Source organism: Marmota monax, unplaced genomic scaffold (assembly GCF_021218885.2).
Source record: "Marmota monax isolate L192 unplaced genomic scaffold, Marmota_monax_Labrador192_F-V1.1 WCK01_AAM20220418_F8-fsc00164, whole genome shotgun sequence".
NCBI classification, from domain to species: domain Eukaryota; kingdom Metazoa; phylum Chordata; class Mammalia; order Rodentia; family Sciuridae; genus Marmota; species Marmota monax.
The window spans coordinates 3,100,429-3,116,115 of NW_026693313.1; the positions used below are offsets into that span (position 1 = coordinate 3,100,429).

The 15,687-nt window shown below is 46.7% G+C and overlaps 1 protein-coding gene across 2 annotated transcripts in view; it reads left to right on the top strand.

Annotated features, from left to right (window-relative positions):
* The window catches only part of Zdhhc14 (zinc finger DHHC-type palmitoyltransferase 14), a 265,926-nt gene that overhangs the window by 190,313 nt on the left and 59,926 nt on the right, over positions 1–15,687 (top strand). For both annotated transcript variants that reach the window (XM_046456571.2, XM_046456572.2), the window contains exon 3: positions 4,058–4,216. In XM_046456571.2, coding sequence (XP_046312527.1) covers positions 4,058–4,216 — 159 coding nt within the window. The remainder of the gene's footprint in view (positions 1–4,057; positions 4,217–15,687) is intronic.

A 15,687-nucleotide genomic window follows, 5' to 3' on the forward strand; every position in this document is an offset into this window, starting at 1 on the left:
AGGAGGAGATGACCTCCCTTTCTGAAGCAGGCTTAGAGAGCAGGAGAGAATGTAAACACACACTCACGTGAGCCCGTGGCTGACCCAGGGCTTCTCTGTGAGTGAAGTGGAAGTTCCTGGTCCCCAAGCTCACACACTGACAAGCCTCCCCTTTCCATCCGGAAGGGCCCCAATTCTTTGTCCCTGGTTTGATTGCAAGGTTGGTACTAGATGTGGGTGCTGCTATTATTTCTGCCTCTTGCCACAACTCCCAACAACTGGGAAGTGGGGGCCTTTGTGAATGTAAGGACCACTTCAAGATTTAAGCTTTCTCTCAGAGTGCTTGTGCATGAAATCATCCTTGAGAAATACTTGTTTTACAGGAACTTGCAGGAACTACTAGGGTTTTTTTTAATCCAGGCTTCCTTCTAGTTTTCTTGAACTAGTAGCTACTGTGAGCCTTGATTATTCTTTTCAATAGCTGTACTTCAACAACAAAGAGCAACCCTGAGGAGCAGAGGCACAATTGTTACCAACAACAAATAAGAAGGGGAAAAAACACACCCCAAAACCAGAATAATTGAATATTAGAGCAGGAACAATCAGCTTCACGCTTTGTGCCACAGAACTCAGTCCACGGATGCTGGTGATCTCCACTAGGGAGAGGAAGGCTTGGTGACTGGTCGTGGGCCTCAGACTGAACATGGAAGAAAAGCTTTTGTCCTCAGGTTGGTATTTGAAGCCCTAGGCTCCAGGGCTGGCACCTAGTAGAAGCACAGCGCAGATCGATCAACTGGATAAATAAATGAACTAAGGGCCATGAGAGCCCAAGGGAGGAAATAAGTGACTGTGCTTGCCAGGTATTTTCACAAAAGAAGCCTGAACTGGACCGTAAAGGCAGGATTATTCCTGCAGACATCAGGAAGGGAAGCTGCAAATCAGAGCACACCGTGTGCAAATGTCCGAAGAACAACGTGGCCTCCCAGGGAAGCACAGGGGGCCACTGGGCTTGGAGCACAGGCTGTTAGGAAGACTGGGCTGCAGGAGGAGCAGGCCAGGTAGTCCTCAGGAGAGGCCCAGGGTTCGTGGACAGACTCGAGAGCTGCAAGATCAGAAGGGACAGCAAGAGTAGCCCGAGCCTTACAGCTCCTCAGGCAGCCACAGGTGCCCCCCAGGTCGCCGGGGGCCCCACACAGCCCCCACACAAGAGGGTGTGCTCAGAGTGAGTCCTTCCTAGAGGTCAGTGGACCTTAATGGTCTAAGGGGACACAGGTCTTCTGATCCTTCCATTTCTTGCACACTCAGAGCTCTCAAACACCTAGCCAAGGGTCCGAGGTGTTGGTTTACTTCATGCTCCAGTTTAGTGTGTCTGTGGAATTCTAGTTTTCAGCTCACTTGTGTGTCAAAGGTTTAATTTTTCTTTCCCTTAAGCATAAGGAATGCTAATAAAGACTAGTTTGTTGTTTTTGTTTCTGTGTTCCCAAGTCTTTGACATTCACAACTGAGTTTTATAAGTGGTTCTAGGTGGTAAGTTGCCATTTCTGCACAATTCAGCTTTAAATTTGTCTGCTTAAATGAACATAAATGTTTCATCGAGTATCTTTCTAAACTTATATCTGACCCTCTAGTTTTTCTACCCATGTTTATAAGAGCTAAGTAAATTCGGTCGACTGTACCCTGACATAGGCGACAGAAGCACCCAATGACTGATTTAGGTCTCAGGGGCACCCAGCTGGCACCTGCAGAGATCTGCCTTAATGTTGATGTGTTCAAAGCCGGTTCTTTTCACCTGATACTTAGGGACACACACAACCATGCCACCTCTTTGTTTTCTCTTAGTGCAGAACAGATTGGAGATCCCTCCCATTCCCAGTGTGTGTGCTTCTGGAGTTGGGGGCTGCTGCCAATGTTGCTGAATTTAGCATCATTGATAGCGTAGTCCATAGGGTGCCAGGCAGGTGAGGCACATGCCAGGAAGGGATGTCCTCTCTGGCAAGGTGCTAAGCAGGAGGGCTGGTCCCAAGGAAGAGGCAGAGCCAAGGGCTGTGCCTTACCATTTCCATCCCTAGCTCTCCCGCCGCGTTCCCAAACTTCCTTCCTCTCTGTTTGCAACCTGCTAATGGAACTTTAATTTTCCATGAATAGCAAGTGGCTGAAGGCAGCAAAATGTTCTCCTTACCACTGGGATTGATATTTTTACTAACACCAAAAGGCCTTAGGCTAAAGGTTGAGGGCAGATTATCACAGACTCTTAAAGGAGACTAGGGTGTGGGGTCAGGAGAATAGCTGTTGCAGCCCCTGAATCAGGATGGGTAGCCCCTGAATCAGGACAGGTGAGCTGTAGCTTCTGCCAGTGAGTGCAGTCTTCCAGACACCACCAACGTGAAGAGACCTGGGGCCCCATGTGCATTTTCTTATGCAACCCTTCATTAGAGGTAAACTGTATCCTCTGAGTTCAGCTCGTTATCATACTTGAGCCCCTCCTTAAAAGGCACATATGGACAATATATGAACTGGGGAGTATCTTCAAGATCCTGAATCAGGGTTCTCAAACTTTAAGGTGCCCAAATCACTGCAAAATCTCAGATAAATGCAAATTACATTTAGTAGCTGGGAGGAGCTGAGACTCTGTTTCTCTGAGGAGCTGTTGGGTGACATGGATGCTGTATGGACCATCCTTGGAGCCACAAGGCCCCAGAGAGCAGTGTTCTCAACTTTGCATCTCTCGATAGATTGGCATCAAGATTTAAGAAGCTCCCCAGGTATGCCAAACTGTACCCCACACCAGTGAAGTCAGAATCCTGAGGACAAGGCCAAGATATCCCAACATAGTTGCTGCCCTGGTTGAGTCTGTAAGCAAGACGTGAGTGGATGGTGGGACTGATTCCTACCACTTTGGAAATCAGCCACAGTGTGTTGTGACGGTCTTGACGGTCTTTAAGGGTTGTGAATTAAAAATGAGCAGCTGCCTTTCGTGTTGCCAGCTTCGGAGCCTGAGCTGAGGGCCTCGAGACGCTCTTGCCATGCCCCCTGCACTGTGGCCTCTGCTCTTGGCTGCTGCAGGCTCTTTTCGGCAATCCTAATGGGGCTCTCAGAGTCCAGTGAGAATGAAACCGGACGTTGTCTTCCTGGGGCGAGGGTTTCTCGGCCCTGCTGCACATTCACATAGCTGGTCCGCATTCCGCGTGCTGGACAGTCTGAAAGCTCCCCGTGCGATGCTGTTGCGAAACCCGGACCGGGAGCTACAAGGAGACTTTAAAGAATCGACATATTTGTTTTTCTTCAACGATTTTGGAACTGGTTCTAAATAACAAAAGATGCTGGTAGGATGATAAACTGTAAAGATGATTTTTAAATATGCAATTAATGATTTTTAAAATGTTTCGAAATGTATATGTCGACTTCCTGTCCCCCACCTGGTATTTCTGGGGAGGCCAATAGGCACTTGAGCTGGGTGTGGAGTTCACCAACAGAACATGAATATCAACTAGGGCGCTGCATTAGTTAAGGTAAGGCTAGCTGCTAAAACAGATAAAACCCAGGCCTTCCGGGGCAGAAGTTGGGCACTGTGACAAGGTCACTGCAGAAGTTGGGCAACTGTGACAAGGTCCGCGGGTAGCCCTCCTCTGCAGTCTGCCCAATGGGAGGGTGGGGGCTGGGCCCCAGAGGGCGGTCCCCCAGATGGGCGGGGCCACGTGTGCTCTCACGCCATTGGCCAGAGCTCCATCACTTGGCTCCTGGCCCTTCGTGAATGAGTGCAATGAGGTCCAGGAACTGCGGAGCCTTGGCCAGCAGCCAGCATTGAGGACTAGCGGTCCTCGAAGTGATGATTGATTTTTTTTTTTTTTGGTACCAGGGATTGAACCCAGGGTTGCTTAACCACTGAGCCTCATCCCCAGCCCTTCTTTATATTTTATTTTGAGACGGTCTCGCCACGTTGATTAGGGCCTCGCTAACTTGCTGAGGCTGGCCTTGAACTTGCAATCCTCCTGCCTCATCCTCTTGAGCCGCTAGGATTTCAGCTGCACCCCGTTTGAAGTGATGATCTTAGGGAAGTGTTCTCTTCTTTTCTCCGCAGATATTGCAAACGGCACCAGTTCAGGGGGGTACCGCCCGCCTCCCAGAACCAAAGAAGTCATCATCAATGGCCAGACTGTGAAACTTAAGTATTGTTTCACCTGCAAGATTTTCCGGCCCCCTCGCGCCTCCCACTGCAGCCTGTGCGATAACTGCGTAGGTGAGTAGGAGCCCAGGTCACTGGGGCCACGTGGGGGGTGTGCTCCGAATAGGCGGATAGGCATTGTGCCAGGGCTAGTGTGTGCCCATCTTTAATCCTTCTCCACTGAAACACTCAATAATAGTTAATGTTCAGTGTATTTGCTTGTTACCATGAATTGCATCCACCAGGCCTAGAGTTACCAATCTTTTTTATTTTTGTTCCCCCCCCCCCACCCGCCGCATTCTGCAATGCCCTCGGCCTTCAGTTCCCCAGCACAGCGCAGAGATAAAACCATTTCATCCCTAGGCGGCTGCATGGCCTGGGCCCCACACCTAAGAGATATGCTTTGTTCAGTTCTGTTCAGAGCTGGAAGTACTGGATCCAGCAGGGAGGAAGGGAGGCAGGGGAGGGAGATTTCCTCAAGGGTGGGGGGGGGGCATGTTAGGGTCTTTGTTCTTCAGCAACCATGGGACCTCCACTCAGTCTTCTGGCTTTCTCCAGGAGAGATGAGGGAAACAGGCAGAGGGAAGGTGAGAGCCCAGAGGTCCCTGGTTGTAAGACTTGGCCTGACTGTGTGCACTTGGGTGCCAGACCCCTGGAGGTGGTCAGCAAGTGTTCCCCAGAGCTGCTGCCCAGGCCGGCAGTCTGCTCCCCCCACTAGGCTGGATCTCCTTAGAGATGAGGTGGCAAGGACATGGTCAAGCAGCAAGAAAGACAAAGCCTTGCCACAGTGAAGACCCGCGTTTCCTCAGTCCCAGGGCCAGCCTCTAGTAATAGCAACCAAGGACACTTCTAGGGAAGGAGCAGGAACTCCTCTGTTACTTCATACCTGAGAGGATAGGAATACCCCCGAACAAGCCTTGTTTCCCTCGGTCACACCGATTTCAACCCTCTTCTTGAGTCTTAGAGCTTGTAGTCTCAATTCTTCCTGAGAAAAATGTAATTTAATAATAGGCTTCCTGCTTGCCTGCTGTTCCAAGCATCTTTTAATCATCTTAAATTTACCTTATCTTCACTTTAATAATCTAGAATTTGGTACAAACACCATGTTTTCCCTATCAGGCTTTGTTTGAGTTTTATTAACTTCAACTACTATTAGTTTTACCTTCCCAGAGGAACAGCATAAAATTCCGTTCCATCTTTCCTAGGTGGTAAGGAGTCTTTAGTGAAGAGCCTGGGATGTGACACTAGTTGGCCTGAGTCTGGATACTGGCTGTGTTTTATGCTACTAAATTCTCTGTGCCTCAGTTTTCTTGTCTCTCCAGTGGGGATGATTGAGAGACCTAATAAGTAAGTGCGTGTCAAGCGCTCAGAATAGTGCCTATCCCACGACAAATTATCTGCAATTGTTAGCTCCTATTACTGTTATCACTGCTGCTACCTTGATGTCTCTAGTGGCTTTCTCTGGACAATGCTTGATACATGTAGTCCTCTGCAGGTGTGATGACCAAAACTACAGCTAGGCCTCCAGGTGGGGCAACACCAGTCCACAGTGGCCATCTCATATCTATCTCAAAGACACTTAAGCCAAAACAGCATGGCAGCTTACATATCTTCTGGGGAACAATCCATAGGGATTCTTGGGCCTCTTCTTGGGCTGTCATTTTGACCTCAGGACTTCTTATGGAACAGTATGTAACTTACACTTACTCAGGTAAACTCCTCTGTTATTTTACGTACCTCTCCTATGGGCCTAGAGACTTATTCTAGTCTACAGAGAGTTGTTATCTACAAATCTGAAGCATTTACTGGGCACTTCCTCCCCTTTTTCATTTACAAAACTTTTACCCATTTCTAGACACCCCTGTTTCCACTTATTCATTTCTATCAGTTGGTCTCAATCCTGTTTCCTGTCGCAGCCTAATTCCTAATCATGATAAAAACTTTCATTCCCAGTTCATAGTGACCTATTGTTTTAAAATCCCCTTTGGATTATTGTCAGACACTTTCTAAAAGCTCATATGATCACTCACAGTTTATTCCCACTATTGCTCCTATGTGTAGATGGCCCTTAAAGAACCCTGATGAACTGGATGTAAAACCCCTTATCAAAATTATGTTTGCCTTTCCCCAGTTGATAGTGTGCTTCTGCCTTAGTAAAACCATTTAAAATAGGGTCCTGTACTATCAAATCTACCAGCAGTGATAGGGCCTTGGGTCTAGAGTATCTCTAGGATCAGGTGTGTCCTTCTGAAAACAAAGTCACAATGGCAATCCGACATCCCCCTAACCAGCAGAGTGGTGTTCTAGAAACCAGAGGTCCAAAGGCAAAAGGAGAGAAGGTGACAAAGTCCATGATGGGTCAAGAGGATGCGGCTGCACCAAGTGGTACACCACCAGCAGTGTCCTCTAAGCCTGGTCCACAGTCCTGGGCCTGGCTTGGCTGACCCTAACTAGAGTCTGGCTCTATGGAGGACAAGGGAGGTGAGAAACATAGGACTGATTGAAAATAAAGCTGCTCATAGAACTCCTTAAAAAACCATGCAGTTATTCAAGTCTGCAGAGCGTCGGATTTCCAGTTAATTCCATGACACTTGGGCCTTTGTCATGACCAATGATCCGACCAGAAGATTGAACCTTCTGCATATGGGAAAAGAGTGGAAAGCAGATGTCTCCCACAGAGAAGGGTAATTGCAGAGTTTGCCAGTAGTTTATTTTTAGATAGAAAGTTTTTACTGAAAGAATTCTACTTTTTGCAGCAAGTGAAAAGCACAAGGAGTACTAAAAGACAGGGTTACAATATTTGGCTTCTCTTGTAATGAAGAGCTTTGGGCTGGCACTTCCCAGGCATAGTAGGTAGATCTTGTTTGCAAGAGGATATGGAGAGGGAGAATGTGCTTTCCCAGGTTTTTGGAAGAGTATTTTCCTTTGTTAAATAAGTTTGAAATGAGAGCCAAGTCCTGGGACTGTGGGTTTCTAGTTGAGGATGGAGGGAAGAGCTTTCTGGGGAGCAAATGCTGATGCAAAAATAGAACTGGGCAGAACCTCGTGGCTGGGAGCTGACTCCTAAGACACACAGACCCAGGGATGCACCCTGGTCCTGTCACTGAGTAATTCCAGAACCTGGGCAGGTTATCCAAACACTCCTGTTTCCACCTCTGTGAAACAGGGTGACCCTGGGGCTACCTCATAGGTTTCTTTTAGAGAGTAAATGAGATGGTACCCATCAAAGCATCCAGAACAGATCTGGTGCACACTAAGGACCAGTGTGTACCTGCCATTAATGTTCATCTCATCAGTAATAGGACATGCTGCTGTTAGGGCTTCTGAATAGCAGATTCAGACAGGATTGGTTGTCACAATCACAGTCGTCACCTTGCTCTTTTTGGTAGGATTTAGACCACGTGCAGTCATAGAAGTGTGTACGTTCTTTCTGCCTTGGATTAGCTCCATTTCTGTCTCTGAATCTTCCTCTCTCTCTCTCTCTCTCTCTCTCTCTCTCTCGTTTCCTCTGTGTCCATCACACCACTTCTGCACATTTGCAATAGAGTATTTGGGGTGGTTTATCCATCTAGATGATCTTTGAGTTTATAAAACATTTGTAAACAACTAGCAGCTGAGGCCCTATGCCCTCCCTCTCAGACCCTCAGGTCACTGGAGTGAGAGTGGTAGAAGGCAAGAAAAGACAGAAGGGCCCATGAGGTCCTCTCAGGCTGACCCAGTGCATGCGGTTCACCTTCTGTGACCAGGTAGGACCCTGTGGGGGAGGTCTGTCCTTTGATGGCCCTGGTCCAGGGTCAGAATGGTCCCAGCATTCTCTGGAATTGGGCACTTCTAATGGAACCTAAACTGGTAACAAAAAGGGACTTAGTTGAAATTGATGTAATCATACACTATGGACAAACTAATAAGAAAGTTTGCTAAACATGAAGGCTCGCAAGCATTTGCCAACTGTCTGTCTAACCTGGGCCACATAAAGACAGGTCTGCCTAGGAGCCGAGAGGGGCCTCTGGAGGTCCCAGACCTGTTGTCCTGTCTGGGCTAGGGGACCCTCTGTGCACCTGCGATGCCACACCTGGAGGGCTTCGAAGACAAATGAAGGAGTACACAAAACCCTCAGGCCATTCCAGACCCCGGCCACAGCCAGCCTCCCTCACTCAGGGTGAGCACCGGTCTGTCATTGACTTCTACCCCTTCTGTTATTTCTGGTGTGGGTGCTACAGGAACCTCCAGAGGCCCCCTACTGAGACTCAGTGTCCACCCCTGCTGGTGTGGGTCAAGCACCACCCGCCTTAAATCCCTACAGACCCCCTCCTCGTTCCCCTCTGTTGCTACACTTTCTATCCTGGCTCCTTGACCGGACATTTCTGGCTCCTGTCCCACAGTGGGCCCTCCTGATGCTGTCACTGCTCCTCTGTGATGCAGGTGTCCACACTCAGCCTGCTGGTTCAGTGTGTATAGCGCACACCCAGCTGAGTGCCACCACTGCCCCCCTCAGAACCCAGGCTTTGCTTCAACATTGTAACTCACGTTAAGAGAGGTGAAACAGTGGAGGTGTGGCGTTACATCTGCCTTCAGGTGTGGGTAGCATCATGGAACTCCTTTTTAATTCTTTGCATTTGGTAAGAGGTAATAAATCCTCATGGGAAAGTGTATAATTTTAGGGGAGATACAGGGACTGGCATTGAATCTTCCTTGGAACCCAAATGCATAGGGCTCTCCTGGGCTTCTTAGAATCCATTATCTTTGCATTTAACCAGCTTTAATGAGCATTTACGTGTCAGGCACTATGATAGGAGCTAGGTATGTCAAAATGAAGAACAGTCCCCAGGGATTGTTGTTAAGAGCAGACCGAGGAGAACTTTAGGCAGAAAGCATTATATTTGGCATATTACACAAGTCAAAGAGAGTAATTTTATGTTGGTAATGAGTACAATTAAAAATTGTCAGCAATATGTATGCACCAAATAATATTGCATCAAAATAAATAAGTAAAAGTTGTTAGTAAATGCAAGAATAATTTGGTATAAACATAGTGGCTAGTGAGAAACAACAGTATACCTCTGCTTTTGATGGCTTATGTCAATGCAATATAAGAAAATCAAGGATAGCAATTGATAATGAATAAATATATGTTGAACTTTGTTTCTACAAAGTTTACTTGCCTTTTTCAGCTGTTCATGAAACATTTGCAAAAATCAACCATATTAGGCCACAATAAAGTCCTAACTAGCTAAAAGCAGATATTGCACCAACCAAATGGTCTGATGACACAACAATAAAACAAGAAATCAACCACAAAGATATGATTGCACAAACACAAGCATTTGCAACTTAAAAAAAAAAAGCTTTTCATAAACACTTGGGCAACAGAAACTTCAATTTTGGAAAATGACAGTAAGAACAATGGTATTATAATTCCGAATTCTAAATTTTAAAGACACAAAAAGTAGCCTAAGAGGAAAAGGTATTAATTGGAAGACTATCCAGGTGCTGGTAAGAATCTGCAAGAAGCTGGAAAGGCAGGCTGGGGGAGGCTGGGGGGGTGGGCACAGGCAGTCACAACTGTCACAAGATGCTGCCTAGAGGCACAAGCAGCACATTGCTGGTACCACCACAGAGTTCTCTGTGCCATGGCATCAACTTAAAACTGCCCTGTCTGCCCAAGACCATGGGCTCCAGACTCAGATGTCTGGGTGGGCCTCTGAGCCTGTCTCACTTCTGCACTTGACCAGCCAGCAAGGTGGGGCCCTGCCTGACCCGGCCTGCCCCACTTACAGTCTGTATAGTGCAGCCGAGGGGGCTGCTTCCCAGCTACTTCAGGGTTCTCCCCAAACAAGAAGTTTACTTGGATGGTAGATGGCCATGAAGGAGAGCGTCTTTTAAAGTCTAGTACAAAAAAAAAAAAAGTTGAACTTAGAATAGAGGCAAGTAAACAAAGCATCTGTCTCAAGAAGACAGAAAGAGTAGCAAAATAAACTTAAGAAAACAGGGGGAAAAAAATCAGTGACCTAGAAGGCAGAACAGTGAACATGATGCCAGATCTCATTTCTTAGAAAATAAACAACCAAGAGAGAGAGCTCTGGTGAGACCGAAGGACAGGACACAGCAAGAAAGTGGAGTAGATTCAAATGAGATGAATATGGTGAGATATTTTTAAATTATTGGGATATGTATTATTTTGTATGTTGTCTAACTGAAAGTCAGTTAACTAAAAACTCAATGAATCATGATTTTTGTCAGAGATTGGCCCCCAAAAATGAGTTAAAAATGGGTAGTTCACACAAATTTTTCATGCAATTATCTAGGCAAGGTGCTGAGCGCAGACAATATTACTTCCTACATTCTGAATATAGTGTCAGAGTTTAGAAAAACCTTTTAATTCATTTCACCGTGATAATATGACCCCAGTTACAAAAAAATCTAACAAAAATAACATGCAAAAAATCACCAGAATTTTTCATTTATAAATGTATGTAAAAAGCTAACATGAGTCATAGAAAATTTGATCTCATTTTATTCTGTATATGAAAGAATTAGTCGTTCTGGCATACAAGGGTATATTCCAGGAATGCGATTGCCTTTTAATGATATTAGAACTGTTAACACACCAGTCAACCAAAGGGCAGAAGATAATGACAATGATGGATTCCCAAAAGGGTTTGATGAAGGGTGGTCTCCGTCTCTACCCTGAACTAAGCCAAGACTGGGAGGTGGGGCTGGCAGAATTCTGACCCCCAGGACCTCCATCCCTGGGTGCTATTTGCTTTGCAATAGTGACTTTGAGGAAGTCACTAGAGGTCACTAATCCACTGAGCTTAAAGCAACATTATCCTGGGTTATCACAAGGGCTCTGAGGAGCCAACACAGATATTTGAAGCCACAGAAGGATTTAATGTGTCCTTGCTGCTCAGAATCAGGGAGGACCATGTGGAAAAGTGAGAAGGGAATCCGTAGAACCCCAGCGGCAGGGAGTGTGGAAGAGACCTCAGCTGTGCCTGGGAACTGTACCCCTGGCCCATCCCTGATCTTAGCCTTAGACTGAGCAGAGAAGCCAGTCATGTTATGCTGAACGCCTCACTCATGGAATTGTGAGATGATAAATTCATGTTGCTGAAAGCCCCTACGTTATGGTCAGTTGCTGTGCAAAACTGTTGCTTTGCAATACAAGTCTAGTACAGAAGAATGCTCCTTAACCTGGTTTTGGTACTGGGGATGGAACCCAGGGGCACTTTACCAGTCACTGAGCTTCATCCCCAGTTCTTTGTATTTACTTGCAATCCTCCTGCTTCACCCTCCTGAGTTGCTGGGATTATAGGTGTGTGCCACTGTGCCCAGCTTAACATGGTTTTTAAAGAAAAATAAAGCTAATATTTTCTTTACAGTAAAATAATAGAGTGATGTATGTTAAAGTTGGGAATAGAGGAGGATGTCCACTGTCATAGTTTTTAATATTATCTCTGAAAGTAATGCAATAAGAAAAATAAATATGAAATAAATCTAACAAAAAAGAGGAAAATAAATTATCATTTTTTTGTAGATGATAAGAACACCAGCAACAGTACCAACAAACATTAGAACTAGTTTCATTCATTTAGTAGGTTTATTAATTACCAAATAAATACATGACAGTAATTCACTATGTATCGGTTAGGAGTCTCCATAGAAAATCAAGATCATACTCTTCACAAAATAATGCAATGTGAGGCATGGAATAAGATAAATAACTATAACATTCAATTAGACAAACAAGCAATAATTTTGAATAACATATTTGAGAATAGCGCAATGCAAGGAAATCAGCACTGTTAGGTATGAAGGCTAGTGTGTCCCTCATGCATGAGTTGCAAAAAGTGTTCTCAATGTGTGTTCATTGTCCACTTTCATCTTTTCTGGATCTCCAAAGTGATCCTCCAGATGCCCGTCTTGTTACGGGGGCCTGGGGTCTGGCTGGGGAGGCAGAGATGGATCAGCAATGTGAGAAATGCAAGGGGAGCCAGATGTCCAGTCCCCCTCCAAGGTGGGAAGCCTGAGGAGGAGTGAGTTACTGGTTGAGGAAGGGCAGGAGGCCCCATGTAGACTTGTCCAGGTGTCAGAACGAGAGGACAAGGCCTGGGACTGACAGAGGACAGCAAGGCACTCGGCTGGCAGGTGTGTGGGAGCAGCCAGCAGGGCCAGTCTCGGATCCCTGGGAGCCCGTGGGGGGCCTCCTCTGGGCTGCCCACAGCAGTCCGCAGGAGCCTGGGTTCTACCTGGAGCCAGCCAGCCCTCCAAGCTTGCTCGTAGGTTTTGTCGGGGTGTCAGAGCTTGATCTTTTTTTTTTTTTTGGCTTAAACAGCAGCCCTGCACCTGAACTTGAAAATACAATCTACATAATGCTCCCTCCCACGTGTGCCCCCCTTGACCCCTCGGGAGAGTCCCTGCAGCCTCAGGTCAGTGGGCATTTGTGCCCTCTCAACCCACCCTGCAACTCAATTAGAATAAATAAGGCCATAAGATCTTTTAGAGGAAAGCAGATTTCAGAAGTTTTTCTTTTCACAGAGAGTCTATTTGTAGCGCCAGTGGGGCCTGGTGGCACTTGCAAAATGACAGGCAACGTCAGGAAGTGCTGCATCGTGAGACTTCTGCCACTTGTTCCTAGAAGGTTTTCTTCTTCCTTGGGAGAAGCTCAGAGCCAAAGTGACCCACCCGAGCGTGTCCGCGGGCCTGGGGTGTGCCTTTGCTCTTCTCCTGGTGCCTGGTTTCCCCACCGGCAGCGCAGTCTTTCTCAGTGGGGTTGTGTGGGGGGGTTAAGGTGCTCATCCTCCATGGATCGGTGATATTTGCTCAAGTGACAGAATTCCAAGGAAGTTTCCCTACTTATCTGACCTAAGATGGTGGGGTTCTGTCTGAGAAGCCTTCTCACCTGCTCTCAGGTCACAATAAATTATTTCCGGCTTTCCTTGTCTATTCCTGCCTGTTCTCCATCCTTGGGCTTCCCTGTTGGTTCCCTCCTCCTGGGTCCTCAGCCACCCCCAGCTCCACTCCTGGTGCCACCCTCTTCCTCCTTGGATCTGCCCCACTGCCGGCTGGAGCCACCCCTGTCCTAGCTGGGAAAGCCACCCCTTCCCTGCCAGCCCTTTTCTCAACATGGTCACTCCAATTGGGCCCCGTGTTCTGCTACCAAGAGATTTTTCTTCCACAAATACTTAAACTGAAAAAGAGCCAAGAGGGGCTTTTGAGGCAATAATCAAAGTAAAGTAACATCCTAGAAAGTCTGATCTCTCAGAAGAATCACCTCGGTAACGTGCATGCAGTTATGAAAGTAGAGATAAAGTCCCTAAAGTGGAATGCCCAGGCCCGGGGGGTCTCTGCTTTAGCACACTTCCTGGGGGGCGGGGGGTCCAGGAAGACTGTCTCTGCCCCTCCTGGGATCAGCCATCGGGGTCAGGCCATCTGATGAGTTGGGAACTGCCCATCTCTCTCAGAGCAGTGGCCAGCGGTGAGGATTCCTTCCAAAAGGACTCTGCTGAGGTGACTGTGAAAGGTTAATAAGCAGGTTCCACTGGGGAGGGCCTGCTGGGGGCCGTGCACATTAAATGTCACCTTGGAGCTGGATTCATGCCATACACTGTTTCTCCCGACTCACCTCCGGCCACCATCCCCTTGGGTGTCTGATGGTTGACCCACCGTGCTGCAGGCCAGGGCCAGGCCCACGGCTGGATGTGGAGAGTCAGGGTCAGAGATCTGACCATGTTGTTGAGTACCTGGGAAGCAGCATTTGCAACTATCAGCAGGGAAAACAACGACAAATCCAGTTTAAAGATCTCGATGATTCTAGAATCAGGCAACAGAGGAGTCTGGTTTTATAGACAAAAAAATTACTTCAAAGTAATTTTTCTTATAATGTGGGTATAGGAAGAGAGAAAAATAACTGAATAATGAACATTGAGATGCTTTTTTTATTTAAGGATTAAAGCAGAGGAACCTTCAGTATCACATGGAGGGAGACTGGCCTGTTTGGGGAGCGTGGCTGTTATTTCTGTGGTTGGTTAATCTGATTTCTCAGTCAGGTAACAACCTAGTTCTGGTTTGGTGATGTAGGTCTTTTGTGGGTGACTCTGTTTTGATATTTTTTGAGGGATACCAGGGATTGAACTCAGGGGCACTCTACCACTGAGCCACATCACCAACCCTATTTTGTATTTTATTTAGAGACAGGGTCTCACTGAGTTGCTTAAAGCCTTGCTTTTGCTGAGGCTTCCTTTGAACTCGCAATCCTCCTGCCTCAGCCTCCCAAGCCACTGGGATTATAGGATGCACCACAGCGCTCAGCTTCTGTTTTGATTTTTAATCTGGTCATTTGGGGCCCAGTGCAGAAGCTTAGTTCAAAATAAAGGCCTCCTGTAATTTTTATTAAACACGACTAAGCCAAAAGTATTTATTATTAGCTATATATGCAAGCTAAGTGCAAAGAAATACAGAACAGACTTCCTGCCCTTGAGAGGTTTTCTGCCTAGTCATAAAAAGTTAGTGAATATCCTAGAGAAATATTTAGCAATACTGCAACACTCAGGATAACTAGTCTGATAGTGGCATGGATTGGACCAATTCCCATAAAGGGGGGAAAAAAATCAGATAGTGGCCTCATGGAGAGGTAGATGCCACCTAAGGAGGGACTTGAAGATCATAAGAGTATAATGCTCCAGAAGGAAATTCAGAAGGGTGAAATTCCACCTTGGGAGAACTAATCTGACACCTGAGCAGTGAGTTAGTTGATGAGATGTATTTGCTAGCTAGTGCTCAGAGATGCTATGTAACAAACATTCTCAAAACTCTTAGTGGATTTTAGCAATAGCATCTATCTCTCTCGTGTGCCTGCAAGTCATCTGGGACAACTCTGGGGCTTTGCTGTAGCATTGGTTCGAGATTAGGTCTTCTCAATTTTGCTCTCAGACCAGGCTGAAGGGAAAGCAGCTCCCAGGGCACATTATTCTCGTGGTGGTCATGAGACCACATCATGGGGAGCTAAGACGGAGTATCTCTCATGACCTCTGCTCATGGCCCATCTGCAAAGACTGCAGTAACCAAGCAAGGCACATGGCCAGTGTGAATGTCAGTGAGCAGGGAAGGGTACCCATCTCGAGGGGGACAGAAGAGATTATGTACTCAACAGTACAGGCTGACATGGGGGTGGGGATTTGAAGGCTAAGACCAGTTACCTTCTAAGAAGTGGTTCCTTTTAACCCATCCAGCACCTTACATCAGGGGCCCAAGGACCACTCATTGACTTGAGTCCCTTAGAAGCAAGATTGGCTCTAGCAATAGATTTGGGATCTAGGATGGCAAAGGCCCAAGCATACCTTGCCGGTCCTGAAGTTTCTTCTCCTCAGACGATGTGGGTAGCACATCTCCAGCTGTTCTGTTGGGTGTGAGGCAGTAAAGGTTTCACCAATTTCCACCCACTGTTTGTGGGAGTTGGGCAGAACTGAGCTGTTCCAGGCTGGAAACTTTGATAATGAACAATAATCTGTGTGCTTTGCTTTGAGAGCTTAATGCATGTTTGTATA